Source organism: Grampus griseus (assembly GCF_964374135.1).
Source record: "Grampus griseus genome assembly, chromosome: X".
Classification (NCBI taxonomy): Eukaryota; Metazoa; Chordata; class Mammalia; order Artiodactyla; family Delphinidae; genus Grampus; species Grampus griseus.
The window spans coordinates 130,719,318-130,734,452 of record NC_138999.1 but is presented as its reverse complement, the minus strand read 5'-3'; the positions used below and the strand labels follow the sequence as shown (position 1 = coordinate 130,734,452).

The following is a 15,135-nucleotide window of genomic DNA, read 5'->3' as shown; positions in this document are numbered from 1 at the left end:
GAGTGGCCTCCTGAAGTTCATGTGTCCTGTTACTACTTGTCAAGCGCTTGTTCCACCTCATCTCTGAGCCTTTATAAAATCCTAAATATATGCTTAAAAGTATCTTTTCATCAGGTGAACTCACTGATATAGGTAGTATCCTAGGCTTATATGTTGTCATTTCTTTCCCTATCTACCAAAAATTCCAGGGCTTACTCCCCTGCTTATTAACAAACTTTCACACTAACGACCTCATTTCTATTTTCCTTTTTGTAGACCTTTCTAAAAAATTTAGTATGGTCATATAGCTTATGGGGCCTTGCTGTAAACTGAAAGCTCATGGTCTCAATCAGACCTTTGAAAATTGATGTATTAACAATAATACTTTTCCATCCCTATTACCCAGTATTTTGTGGCATTTCTGTATTTAAAACCTACGATCATCTGTCTTTACACTTGGTACTCAGGTAAATAGCACATTCTGGGTCATTTTATTTTGTGGCGGATTTTACTTTGTAAATGGCATAGGGACTAGGTTCTTTGGCTATCCAGATTTCATCTCTTTCTTGGTTTCTTTCCTTAGCTGCACGCTCTAAAACTGCAGTCAGTTCAGGGCAAAACAGGCTATTTGAGGCTGGATAGGTGTGAGTAAAATGATGGAAAGAGGAGCCAGAAGAACTGTCATCGTTGTGGTTATCTTCTTCTTCCTCTTGGTCCTGTAGCTTTCTCTTGCCCAACTTGGAATTTATACACCAGAAAACTTCTTTCAAGTCCTGGATAAAGGTCACTTTGGGAGTAAAGATGCATAATAGAAAGATAAGACCTCCGGAGACACCGCACAGGAAATACAGGCCCATTTTCTCAGGGATGCCTGTGAGGAAAACAATAAACCAGTGACGCATAAGGATCATGGGCGTTGTTCAAGGAGACAAGTATTTATTGATCTCATCACTTAGCCAAGGTAGATCCTTCTGAGAATACTCTATAATGGGGCAGATATGAGAAATACTAAAACAAACAAAGAATAAATGACAAACCAGTTCTTTAGTCTCTTGATGGTTTTGTATTCCTGAATGCTATAGATTAAATTGTGTAGCTACCTCCAGATTCATGTTTTGAAGCCCTAACCTCAATGTGATGGTATTTGGAGATGAAACCTTTGGAAAATTAGCTTAGATAAGGTTATGATGGTAGGGCCCTCATGATGGGATTAGTGCCCTTATAACAAGAGACAACATAAGGATCTCTCTCTCTGTGTCTGTCTCTGTCTCTTTGTCTCTCTCTGTCCCTCCCTCTCTGTCTCTGTCTCTCTTTCCCATTTAAGGACATCTAGTGAGAAGGCAGATGTCTACAGTATAGGAAGAGAGTTCCTACCAGAAACTGACCATGCTGGCACCTTGATCTGAAACTTCTAGTCTCCAGATCTGTGAGAAAATTAATTTCTGTTGTTTAAACCAACTAGTCTATGGTATTTTCTTATGGAAGCCTGAGCAGACTAAGACATTGAATAAGAATTGGACTGGGCCTTCGTGTTTATTTAATCTTTATAAATGTGGAGCCCAAGCATGGTTTAGTGGGGTTTTCTCCTAATGTCTCAAACAAAAGATAGTAGTTGGATACGCAGTTTTCATTTGTCAAAGTTCAAAGTACAGAGAATAAAATGGTACACTTCCTATTCCTACCTTCAAAGAAGGTGCTTATTTCACACCAGTTCCATATTAAATGCAACGCAGTGCACCAGAGACACATATTTCTCCCCTTGCTATCAACTCAGAAAGAATTTATCTCTTTATGACCTTTACCTATAATTAGCTGTCTTTTTGGATATCTAAAATTTATTTATTATGACGGGAAACTGCTACTGAGAGTTTACTTGGAAAAAAGCAGATAACATTAAATATACAGTATTATCTTTTTTCTTTTGTTTTTTTTTAAAGGACTTTATTTTTTAGAGCAGTTTTATGTTCACAATATTATGATCTTTTATGAAATGACCAGATAGCCTTTCTTTCCCACCGAGAGTTGGATTAACTTTTTATCTTTGTCTTTTTTTTATTATAAACATGAGATATATTATGATAAAACTCAGAAAATACACTATAAAAACGGATACTAGAATAGGAATTTTCCTGCCACAGAATTGCTGTTGAGAACAATAGGTCCAAGTACCTCCACATTAAAGAGAGGTAGTTGACCATTTATCTGAGCAGGACTTCTAAAGGGCTGACTCCGAAACAGTTTTGTGACTTCTAGCTCGTAATCATCCATCTCCAGGCTATATAAAAGAATGAGAGAGTGCTTGTGGAAAGAGGCTGGTAGCACAAATTTCTTTGAAGCATCTTCCATCAGGTGAAAGTGTGTGGAGTGCTGTTTCCCCTCCCTGGTTAAGTGCTTTTCATACACTATCCTTTTTCACATGAGGAAATTTTTACCCTCATAAAGTATGGATGTGTCACCTCAAACCCCACATCATCCCTGCTGGATGTGCTGAGATAAAAAGTTTACAGGCCTACCTTGTACTACTACTGAAGTAAAACATTTAAGAGAATTTTGGAGCAAGCTTTATCTGTATCCCCTGGAGTTTGAAGGACACAGAAATTGGTAATGGGCTCTTTTTAAAAAGAAGTCCAGAAACAAGAGGCTAGCTGGAGTTGTTTGAAATAACAAAGCAGAGATACACTTGGTGATGAGCAGCCTTCACTGCCCAAGTTTTGGTTGAAAGATAAAGTGTATTGCTTCCGTTGGGCCAGAGTGGACATCAGAGAATGTGACTAGGACATAAACAGATGGAGAGGTATACCATGTTCTTGGATTGGAAGAATCAATATTGTGAAAATGACTATACTACCCAAGGCAATCTACAGATTCAATGCAATCTTTATCAAATTACCAATGGCATTTTTCACAGAACTAGAACAAAAATTTTACAAGTTGTATGGAAATACAAATGACCCCAAATAACCAAAGCAATATTGAGAAAGAAAAATGGAGCTGGAGGAATCAGGCTCCCTGACTTCAGACTATACTACAAAGCACAGTAATCAAAACAGTATGGTACTGGCACAGAAACAGAACTATAGATCAATGGAACAAGATAGAAATCCCAAAGATAAACGCACACACGTATGATCACCTAATCTATGACAAAGGAGGCAAGGATATACAATGGAAAAAAGACAGGCTCTTCCATAAGTGGCGCTGGGAAAACTGGACAGCTACATGTAAAAGAATGAAATTAGAACGATCCCTAACACCATACACAAAAATAAACTCAGAATGGATTAAAGACCTAAATGTAAGGCCAGACACTATAAAACTCTTAGAGGAAAACATAGGCAGAACACTCTTTGACATAAATCACAGCAAAATCTTTGTTGACCCAACTCCTACAGTAATAAGAATAAAAAAAAATAAACAAATGGGACCTAATGAAACTTAAAAGCTGTGTAGGTTCATGAGAGGTAAGACAAAGAGTACATCTTTATGTTCAGAAAGAGTGCAGTATTGAACATCCCAAAAGGATCCCCAAAGGGAAACAACCAACATTAGGGCACCTGCCACCTACAGGGCACTAATACCATATTACAACAGCACTATTCAGTTAAAACCATTTTGTCTCCTTACTTCTCTCTCATACTCCAACCTACTCCTAATTCCTGAAGGATCCAGAAGCAGTATAGTGATTTGGAGCATAAGGAATTATCAGGAACACTATATAAAATAACATTGTTTAATATATTTTATGTAAATAAGAGATTGAAAATATGCATATAAAGCAAAAACCATAAAAATGACCCAGTAGATTTGAAGAAGAACCAAAAGGAATTCTGTAAATAAAAATATAATAATTTTAATTAAAATTAATCTGATAGGTTTAATGGCAGATCAGATACAGCTGAATTTAGAGCACTGGAAGATAGACCAGAAGAAATTATTTGGAATGCAGCAGAGAGATAAAAAATAAATACAAGAGATAAAAACATGAAGGATAGAGTATGAAACTTTACTATATGATTAATCAGAGGCTTAGAGGGAGAGGAGAGGAAAACTGAGCAGAGGTAATATATAGTTATTATAGTTATAAAGTTATAAAGTTATAACCTTATAAAGTTATAAAGTTATATATATATTATATATATAAATTATATATTATATATATAATATATAATTTATATATATATAATATATATCATATATATCATATATATCATATATATTATATATTATATATATAAGTTATATATTATATTATATATATATTATATTATATATATTATATATAAATTATATATTATATATTTAAATATATATATTATATATATTTATATATATTATATATAATATATAATTATATATATATTATATATATAGTTATATATATATATATAAAGTTATAAAGTAATAAAGGCTTACATTTTCTAGAACTGATGAAATCCACAGATTCAGTAATTCCAATGAATGCCAATCAGGGTGAATAAAAAGAAATCCACATCTAGACACTGCATTTAAAAACCAATGAAAGTATCTTAATAAATGAGGAGAAAGGAAACCTCTTTTTAAAAATGAATTACAACTGGGCTTCCCTGGTGGCGCAGTGGTTGAGAGTTCGCCTGCCGATGCAGGGGACGTGGGTTCGTACCCCGGTCCGGGAAGATCCCACATGCCGCGGAGCGGCTGGGCCCGTGAGCCATGGCCGCTGAGCCTGCGCGTCCGGAGCCTGTGCTCCGCAACGGGAGAGCCACAACAGTGAGAGGCCCGCATACCGCAAAAAAAAAAGAATTACAACTAATAAATGTAGAAGAAATGAGAATTGGAAAATCACTATTTTGCAACCAAAATAATAATTCTTCCAGGCAAAAATCACTGATAGTGAGTGAAAGTTTGTTGAGGAACAAGACATTCATATAAAGCATCCCCCTACAAGATATGTACTACTTACAAAGGGAAAATTTATTTACAGTAAAGAAAACTGGGACCCATGACCTTAACCAAGTTTTCAAAGATCAGTAATGGGACAAATACATCACTTCTACGGTATTTCTGCCAAAAGTGCATAACATGAATCTAATCATGAGGAAACACTAGACAAATCTGAACTTATGGACATTCTACAAAACAGTGGGTCTATGCCTCTTCAAAAATGTCAAGATCATGAGAGAAAAGACCAAGGAACTGTTACAGATTGTAAGAGACTACACTGAAACTAAAAACATGAAACGTAAATGCAACATATGATCATGTATTGAATCCTAGATCAGAAAAAAATATATAGTTATAAAGAGCATTATTGAAACAACTGGAAAGTTTTGAAAAGGGTATCTGGATTAAATGGTGGTTTTTGTCAGTGTCAATTCCCAGATTTCAAGGGTTTCATGGATGTACAGTTGTTTGCATGTATGTCTTTGTATGGATTAATGCTTATGAATGAGAGATGCTTGTAGTTTTAAAGATATACACTGAGCTACTTTAGAATACTGGGACATCAAATCTACAACATATCCTCAATGTGTTCAGAAAAATAGTATCATGGATATATACCCAGAGATAGGTGGTTAGGTGATATAATAACAAAGCAAATGTGATAAAAAAAATTTTTGCCACACAGCATGTGGGATCTTAGTCCCCTGACCAGGGATTGAACTCATGCCCCCTGCAGTGGAAGCCCAGAGTCTTAACCACTGGACTGTCAGGGAAGTCCCTGCATGATGTACAAAAAATATTTTTAAATGGAGAACCTAGGTGAGTTCTTTGTACTATTCTTAAAAGTTTTCTATATGTTTGAAGTTATTTCAAAATTAAAAGTTTAAAAGTTCTATGTGAGTCTACTTTGCTCAACTCTATGCAAATAAATTTGAAAATCAGAATAAAATGAAAATATGCCAATCCTGAAATGTAGAAAGCAATAGGAACTTTAAAGCTATAACAGGAAAATGCAAACCAAAAAATGTTGGTGCAACTATATTAACATCAAACACAATAGACGTTAGGGTAATAAAACTTACTGAAGACTTAAAAGGTCACTACATACAAATAAAAGGTCAATACACCAGGATGATGTAATATCTTAGGCAAGTGATAACATAGCCTCAACGTCCATAATCAAAAACTTACAGGGCTTCCCTGGTGGCACAGTGGTTGAGGATCTGCCTGCCAATGCAGGGGACACGGGTTCGAGCCCTGCTCCGGGAAGATCCCACATGCCACGGAGCAACTAGGCCCGTGGGCCGCAACTACTGAGCCTGTGCATCTGGAGCCTGTGCTCCACAACAAGAGAGGCCGCGATAGTGAGAGGCCTGCGCACCGCAATGAAGAGTGGCCCCTGCTCACCGCAACTAGAGAAAGCCCTCGCACAGAAATGAAGACCCAACATAGCCAAAAATAAATATAAAAATAAATAAATAAATATTTTTTAAAAACTTACAGGAGTAAAGGAGGGATGTGAAAACTCAACACAATTAATAATATTGATCTAATAGTCACAAACAGAACACTTCACTCATTACTACAGAAAAGAAAATTGTCATCCATGTGCCAGAGATCTCAAGGAATGAAGATGCATGCATGTTTGTGAGAGTAATTTGTATAAGATGGAGCAGGGATACTTCTTTTCCTGACGACCATATAGGAAGTGAGTCAACCCTATGGGAAATGTGTCTCAAGGGAGTGGTAACCTATTCTGTCTCCCCAATTTGTTGGCCAGCTTTGGGTATGTTGGAGTGACAGAGTCATCTAGGAGCATCTATAAGGGACCTGCTCAAAAATTCACCCTTCTACATATACTTTCACCAAAAAGGTCTATGGCGTTTGACATCATTTGAAAACTGCATTGGACTGCTAATATATCAGTATTCTTAACTATTTTTGAGTCAATAGGTCTCTTGGGAATCCAATATAAGCTGCTACTGGGTACAGGATTTCTTTTAGGGGTAATAAAATGTTCTAAAATGCGACCGTGGTAATGGTTACACAACTCTGTGCATATACTAAAAATCACTAACTGTATGCTTAATATGGGTGAATTTTATGATATGTAAATTATACCTCCAAAAATCTGCAAAAAATGAAATAAAAGAAAACTTTTTGGAGGAAGTTTGCCATTTGAGAATGAGTCAAATATTAATGAAGTTTGGACTAATCACCTTAGACTCTGCTATTATATATTAACTCTATAATTTAACTCTATAATTTAAATATCTAATTATGATATAACATCTGAGTCCCAGAGATTGTTTGTATGGAAGGGATCTACTGTATGGAAGAAGCTCTCCACTGTCAGACATTCTAGGCAAGATTTCCAATAGTTAGACAATAAAGTACCATTTCAAATATTAAATTCTATTTTTACAAGGCTTTATTTTTGCACTTAAGACTCTAGACTAGATTAAATTCCCATGACTGTGTCAGAATGGAAGAGATATTTTATAGGAAGCCATTCTGCAAGAGATCAGTTTGGATCCAAGTTTTTTAAGGGGGGAAAGGATAAAGAAAAGAAAATTTTGTATTAAATAAAACTATTTAGCTATTCCATTTCTAATCATTCACTTGTAGGCAGTCCTACTATGCAGAATGTCTTCTGATACTTACCATATATATAATCAGACAGTGTAAATGGGTCCAGTGAGCTATGGTCCATTTGTTGCAGCAACTTTATAGGCACTGAAATGCAAAACATCAAGGAGTAGAAAATTTGGCATGGGAATTGCAGCTACTGTTCATATAGTGGGGATGGATAGAAAGTTTATATTTGGCAGACATTCATTAAAAAAATAATATATTGTGAGAGACTAAATTAGTGTTAAACCTGAATTTTAAATGACAGCATTAACATACCTATTTATTTCCATGGAATAAATTCTAAGCATTGAATCAGGTAATAGTCTAGGCATTGTCACAGAACAGAGGAAGAAATAAATGTACTAATGAAATTTCAAAGCACAGAAGTAAGGAGTGTACACTAAGTACTAAGGACTCTTGAACTGGAAAGTAGTGAAGAGTTTGGACTGAAGCAATTTCAAAATGAGGATTTGCCAAAAACCAAAGAAGATGAGGCCATTGTTTTGATGTATGGAATGGCTCCTTCCTCTCAGTTTAGAAAAATGTTGACATATTTTAAATCAAAAATAAAAATTTCTCTGATCTCACATCCCCTTAGAGCTATCTCTAAGTTTTCATCTCACTGTCCCTCTTAACATTATAGGCACAGTTGATTACTTCTTCCTTTCCATCAGTCACCCTTTATGCTTTCACATCACATTCTTCTCATCTTCTTCATACTTCACTTATCTCTTCTTAGACCCCTTTGAAATCTCTTTTTCTCTGCAAGTATCTTAAGGCTAATATTCCTTTGGACTTTTTTCTAGCCTCTCTTCTCTTCAAACTATACACAACAGTTATCATGCTAGATCACCTTATTGTTTGGAGATTTCCCCGTTCTATAAATATTAGTAGGATAAATATCATTAACCTTTTAAGGAGAATGTAAGCATATTTTAAGATATATGAGTGATAGCCATGTTAACCGCTTTGGCTACTCAAAGCCTTAACCCCTTTCTATGACTGCAATATTAACTCACATTATGGGTTTTTGTGCAGAGAAAAATCTACCTCCTGTCATAGGAGATGAAAATTCTAGATACTGACTTTCCCAATCTCCCTTACAACTAGGGATTTGTAACATGACCTAGGCTCCCCCAATCAGATGTGTCTATGCCAGATTGACTTGGAAGCTAGAGACATAAGTTTTCTCTCTTTGGTGGCAGCAGCTGTTTAGTGGAATAAGCATTTTTCTTACCAGAAAGTTCCAAAGTACAGTTTGGGGCATTTTTCTTTGGTGTATAGCTGAACCAGGTTATACATCCTTCTCAATAACTGCTTTGAGACACCCACTGCCCTTTTAATAAACTCTTTTTCTGCTCAGTCAGCTTACGTTGACCTCTACCGCTTGTACCTAAGCATCCCCAAAAGATACATCTCCTAATACCTTCAGTACTGGCCTCACCCTCAGATCCATATGCATATATATACCTGCTTACTTATAATTTTCTCCTGAGTATCTCACAGGTATGGAATCAAAGTCACTTAATAACTGTATAACCTTGAACATGTTACTTCTTCTTTCTGAACCTCTGTTTGCTTTTCTATAGAATGGGAATAATACATACCTACCTCACAGGATTATTGTAATGATCAAGTGAGAAACATGGATGTCAAAAAAATTTTAAACTGAGAAGTGCTATACAGATTTTAGCTATTATTACACAGTAATGTATTAAGTGATAGAGATACCCTGTTTTTCTTACCACATATGTAGGAAACTTGCAGCTGTTTCTTCACTCCTGGGAAACAAGGTTCACCAAAAGTAGCTGTATCTGCAAACAGTGTACAGTTTTCTCTCTTTTGGCACTGTCTCAAGACTCTTTGTAGAGCATCAGGAGCTAAGCACTCTGTTGGTTAGGATTCAAACAAACAAATAATTTGAGAGTTGGGAAGAAAAAAAGACGTAGAATGCATAGGAGAACAAGAATAGGTATTTCTGCAATGCAGGCTTGAGAGTGTTTTTTTTTTTTTTAAATGCAAAATATTTTGAGGTCTCAAGGAAACAGAACTAAAAGGATGGTCTTGCAGTCAAAACAGTCTATTCAGGATATCACCACTGGGGTAAATGAATCTGGATACTGTTATCCTCTTTGTCACTTTACTTGAGATACAAATGATCATGGAAAGAATATCTACTGGATTGGCCTGACTTGGCTAGCATGCCCACTCCTTGGCTAGCGAATAGTATTGTCCCATTAGACTATAGTCGATGTTAATAATTTCCTAATAGGAAATTCAGGATGTTGGTAGGACGGGAAAATAGATGCTGAGCAACAGCAACAAATGCACATTATTCTTGGATGGAAAGAGTAATCTTGCTTTTTTTTCTCTGTCACATCATACTGCCAGGCTTTAACACAACACCAGGTCCAGAATTGTCTTTTGGCTTAGAGAGAAGCCAGCATCTTGGCTTATCTTCCCTAGGAAGCAAAACCATAGGACCTCCCGGGTTCTTGGAAAATATCAAATAGTGCCTAGTCTTAGGTTTTCTCTCCTCTGAAATGCATGAAAGAAACTCTTGTGATTTTTGTACTTGAAAACATGCAATACAATTTTTGTTTGCCAAGGGTTTTAAAGATTCTAATTTTCTCCAAGCTCCTACCAGCTCAAATTCTTTTTACTGCTCTGAATATAGAGTTTGCAGTGTATTATTTTAGATTTTCAGTATCTATATGTATTTAGCAATTAAAGATATTAGTACTGACTAGTGACTTGGAAAATGCTTATGGCTAACATTTTTAAATATTAATTTTCTTCTGCCTCTTACGGAAGAAGGAATCGAAGTGTAGATGAGGGAGCCAGGTCAGAGGTATCTTATGCTCTATCACTAGAGCAGAGTTTCTCAACCTTGGGACTATTGACTTTTAGGGCTGGATAATTCTTAGTTGTAGGAGGCTGTCTTGTGCATTGTACAATGTTTAACAGCATCCTTGACCTCTACCCACTAGATGTCAGTAACAACTGCCCCCAGTTGTGAGAACCAAACATGTTTCCAGACACAGTGTCTTTGGGAAAGAGGTTAAAATCACCTCTGATTGAGAATCGCTGGACCAGAGGTAAACTAAATAATCCTGTGCATAATCCTGTGTAATAGGGAATAGGTTTATGAAGATTTTGCCCTGAACTATGCCAAGGTTTATGCAAATCAACAAAGGTTATTCAAAGCTTTTTGACCTGAAGCATTCAAGAAACATGCCTTCTACAGAACCATGAATATACCAGGAAGCAACACAATGCAACAATAATCACAGAGCAGCATCACTGAAAATGAGAGCAGTATAGGCCAAAGACAGAAATTATGGCACTGGAAATTGCACACAGAGCCTATTTATTGATATTAAAGTTTCAGCACACTTCAGCAATAATGTGATACAATGTTGCATTATTAACTGAGAATGTCAGTGTAACTGGGCTTTCCAATTAAATTCTTAAGAATGTTAATTTTTTCTATGGCATACACTTCAGAATAAATTGGAGTAGGCAGAGGCTACTGAGTTTGCACATTTTAAAACTAAGCATTGTCTTACACCCACACTGTCTCTGCAAAACATATAAGGCATAGCTTTCAAAACCAACATTTCTGTGGCCCTGAACTAGCTGATCAAGATTATACTCTTGCTCATAATATAGTTTTGAACCAGCTGAGAATGTACATGTTATATATTCAATGCTAGTCTCATAACATTGCTTATATGTTGGATATCATAGTGATCTGGAATATATTAGTCCATTATTTAAAGTTCAGTAAGTCACTAATGTTGAACAGAGAATTTGGAAAAGTCTGTTGTAGATTTGTGTATCTTCTATTTCCAACATACCTATGACAGGTCCATTTTTATTCATTACATCACATTCTTGTTTTCCTTCCATGAATTTGCCATAATTTGCAGAGAAAATTGTCAAGACAGATTTATTTCTGCACCGAAGCCTCAGCGTTCCATTCTCACATACTGTCTTTATTCGGTAGTTCACTAGGAAACAAGGTTGATACTTTAGATTCCCTTTCAAATTCAGTATTACATTCCAACACTTATATTTTTAAACTGTTTTGAAGCATTGATAGTTTAAGCCTCCTTAAAATGAGGAGAAATATATAATAGAGTCATCTGAACTTGTAGAAATCGGCTATCAGAAGGATTACAACCCAAATTTGGGATTCCATGAAAAATTTTTAAATAAGAGGAGGGTTAAAGCTCTTACTTTTAGGTAAATTTCAAATCTTTCTTTAATTATAGAATAGAAGTAAGCCTCTGTCACCAAGAAGTATTTTGTGTTTCTGGGTTATACAGCTTAAGGTATTATGCAGTGCTTTTTAAATTGCTAAGCATGAAAACAGAAATTGCACTTAGAAATGAGCCCACAAACTATGTATGTCCCATCCTTTTTGGTAAATTCCCTCTTGATTTTAAATACCGCTGTGAAACTTGCCTGGTCTACATTTATAAGATACTACAAGATACTTGTATGTGCCAGGACATGGATCTTGTCCAAACATTTGACTATTCACAGATATCTGACACCAGCGTTGGTCCTTGCACTCATCCAGGAGTTTCTTGTGAGGAAGGGAAAGAGAGAGAAATTACTGAATAAAAGTTCACATCAATGTGTTATTTCCACTAATGAATTTTACAAAATTTTAAAAAGTTAAATTCTTTAACTTTCCAATAAAATGTTTCTTTTTCCCCTGACATCTAGACATTCTATTTACTGAACTCTTAGAAGAGAATGTATATATAGTTATGGATTAGACATAAACACTAAGGCCTTGAATTACAGCTCTGTTACTTACTTGTTATGTGATTATCAACAAATTGCCTCTGTGAAATTGTATTTCTTTGTATGTTAAATAGAGATACGAATTCCTGGCACAAGTTAAGCAAAAGGCTATTTTCAGATCTAATTTATACAGAAATGAAAGCTTTTAATATATGGACAAGTTGAATACTCTCTGGTTCTGGAAATGGTTAAAAACACCAGGTAGCCGAACAATTATTGTGGTTAGTTAAAATGGGAATGAGAGAGGCAGCACTTAAAGGTGAGAAAAAAAACAAGAGAGCATGGTATCATGAGAACCAAAGGAACTGAGTGTTTAAAGAAAGGTGGAATGGTAGACTATGTCAAGTGACACCAAGAAGTCACATTAGATTAAAACATAAAAGTATCCATCAAAGGTAACTTCATGAGGATTAATAGTGACTTCAGTGGAGTTAGTGGTGGCAGGAATAAGATTAAGTGAATTGCTACCAAGAAAGTAAAGATGGAGAGTGTATTCTCTCAAGCAGATAAGGATTAAATGATGTCAGTCAGGAAGCTGCTTATATATTAGCCTCTAGGGAGAACTATAATGTTCTCAATTGATTCCAGGTATATTTTAGCTTCTATTAGATACTGCGCTCCTAGGAAGCTTCCTAAATGATAGATACCTTAATCCAGCTCTATCTAGGTCACCAATAACCTCTATCACTGAATAGCTGTGTAACCTTGGGAGAATCAGTTCACCTATCTGATCGTCTGTTTCCTCATCTATAAAATGATATTTAAAGATATTTCCTACTTCACGTGGTTATGTGTATTAAAGGAGAGAACTCATGTACTGTGCCAAACAACATGCCTAGCACATAGTTAGTACTCAAAAAATGTCAGCTATTATTATATGAGAGAGGAAGGGAAATGGTCAAATTAAGATTATGTAACTAAAATCAAAACTCTTCTAATCTAAATGGTGTAGTCAAGCCATCTATGATTAATTTCTTTCTTTTCCATTTTACTCGCATTTCCCTGGTAATTACATATCTAATCTACTATTTTCTCAAATAAAATTAGATAGGTTTCCTTTTGAATGCAAAGTTACTGGGGCCCTTGCTTTCTGAGAAGTTGGATCTTACCTGTCTAGCTGTGACTGACACACAGGTGGCATTTTCACTGGTCTTACCAGTTAGAGTTGGACAAAAGTTTTCACCAGGAACTTTACGACCATAAAAAGCAGAAAGGATGCTGATAGATGTCTTTTGTGGGCAAGTGATTCCCAGTTTCTCTCCTTCACAGGCATGAGCTGTATGGTTCTTCAGGACTTTCTTTAGGTAGCCTGAGGGAACTTTAGAGATATAGACAATGGAGCAAAATACTGTATAACTCCCAAACGATTTTGTGTAGGGTGAAGGACCTCCAATTTCGTCTTGGCTAGCCCGCCACACAGTCCCTGAATTTCTTTTACAGAATCCCAGCAATTGGTCCTCTGGCATCTGCTTAAACACCTTTTAGTAACAGGGAATTTGAAACATGGTTGTTGGATAGTTCTGTTAAAGTGTTTTCGCATGTTGACTGAAACCCTGGCCTGCCTGCTGCAACTTCTATTTAATGATCCTACTTCTCTTACGTGGAGTTACATAGAACAGGACTGAACCCGCTTTCCCGTGATGCTTCCTTAGATGTTTAAGCACAGTGATTTCCTTGGACTTTCTTGGATCACAAACCAAATTTTCTCAACTTTTCTTCTTTCTAAATGGTTTTCAAACTCCTCACCATACGTGGAAATCTCTTATGAATCCTGTCTAGTTTGACAATAAACTTCTTAAGGTGCTGGAAACAATATCAGATGAGTCTGAACAAAATAGAGTACAATGTAGTTTCTGGCAGTTACTCTTTTCTTCTATTTTGAAACCCAGGATACTATTCCATGGTCTCAAGTCTTATCAGCCTGCATCAGACACTTTTAATGAAAAACACAGTATTTATTTTTCCCTTTATTTACTAACAGAAGCCCCATTTTTTGTGTGTGAGTGGCAGCAGTTTTCCCAACCCCAAGTGAGATATTTCCATTTCTTTGAATCATCTTCAATTTCCTTTATCAATGTTTTATACTTTCTCAGTGTAAAGGTCTTTCACCGCCTTGGTTAGGTTTATTCTTAAGTATTTTATTTTCTTGTACGTGTTTTTTTGTTTTGTTTTGTTTGTTTTTGTTTTTGTTTTTTTTGCGGTACGCGGCCTCTCACTGTTGTGGCCTCTCCCGTTGCGGAGCACAGGCTCCGGACGCGCAGGCTCAGCGGCCATGGCTCACGGGCCCAGCTACCCCGCGGCATGTGGGATCTTCCCGGACCGGGGCACGAACCCGTGTCCCCTGCATTGGCAGGCGGACTCAACCACTGTGCCACCAGGGAAGCCCTGTACGTGTTTTTAAATGAAATTGTTTTTTTACTTTTTATTTCTATTTCATTATTAAAGAAATGCAAGAGATTTTTGTACATTAATCTTGTATCCTGCTACCTTGTTGAATTCATTTATTAGTTCTAACAGTTTTTGTGTGGATACTTTAGGGTTCTCTATATGCAGTATCATGTTATTTGCAAATAATGACATTTTTACTTCTTCCCTTCCAATTTGGATAACTTTAATTTCTTCTTCTTGTCTGATTGCTTGTCTAAGGCTTCAAATGCTATGTTGAATAGAAGTGGTGAGAGTGGGCATCCTTGTCTTATTCCTGAATTTAGCAGGAAGGCTTTCAGCTTTTCCCCATGGAGTATTATGTGGGGTTGTCATAAATGCCTTTTGTTATGTTGAGAT

The 15,135-nt window shown here is 36.2% G+C and overlaps 1 protein-coding gene across 1 annotated transcript; it reads right to left on the bottom strand.

Annotated features, from left to right (window-relative positions):
- Positions 1-470: 470 nt before the first annotated feature.
- On the bottom strand, positions 471-13,817 carry LOC309817674 (protein eva-1 homolog C-like; the record flags this gene model as incomplete). The annotated part of the gene is made up of 5 exons (XM_082646937.1): positions 471-850; positions 9,279-9,422; positions 11,394-11,546; positions 12,004-12,127; positions 13,461-13,817. The coding sequence occupies 5 exons, from the start codon at positions 13,815-13,817 to the stop codon at positions 471-473; spliced, it is 1,158 nt and encodes a 385-aa protein (XP_082503063.1).
- Positions 13,818-15,135: the final 1,318 nt, after the last annotated feature.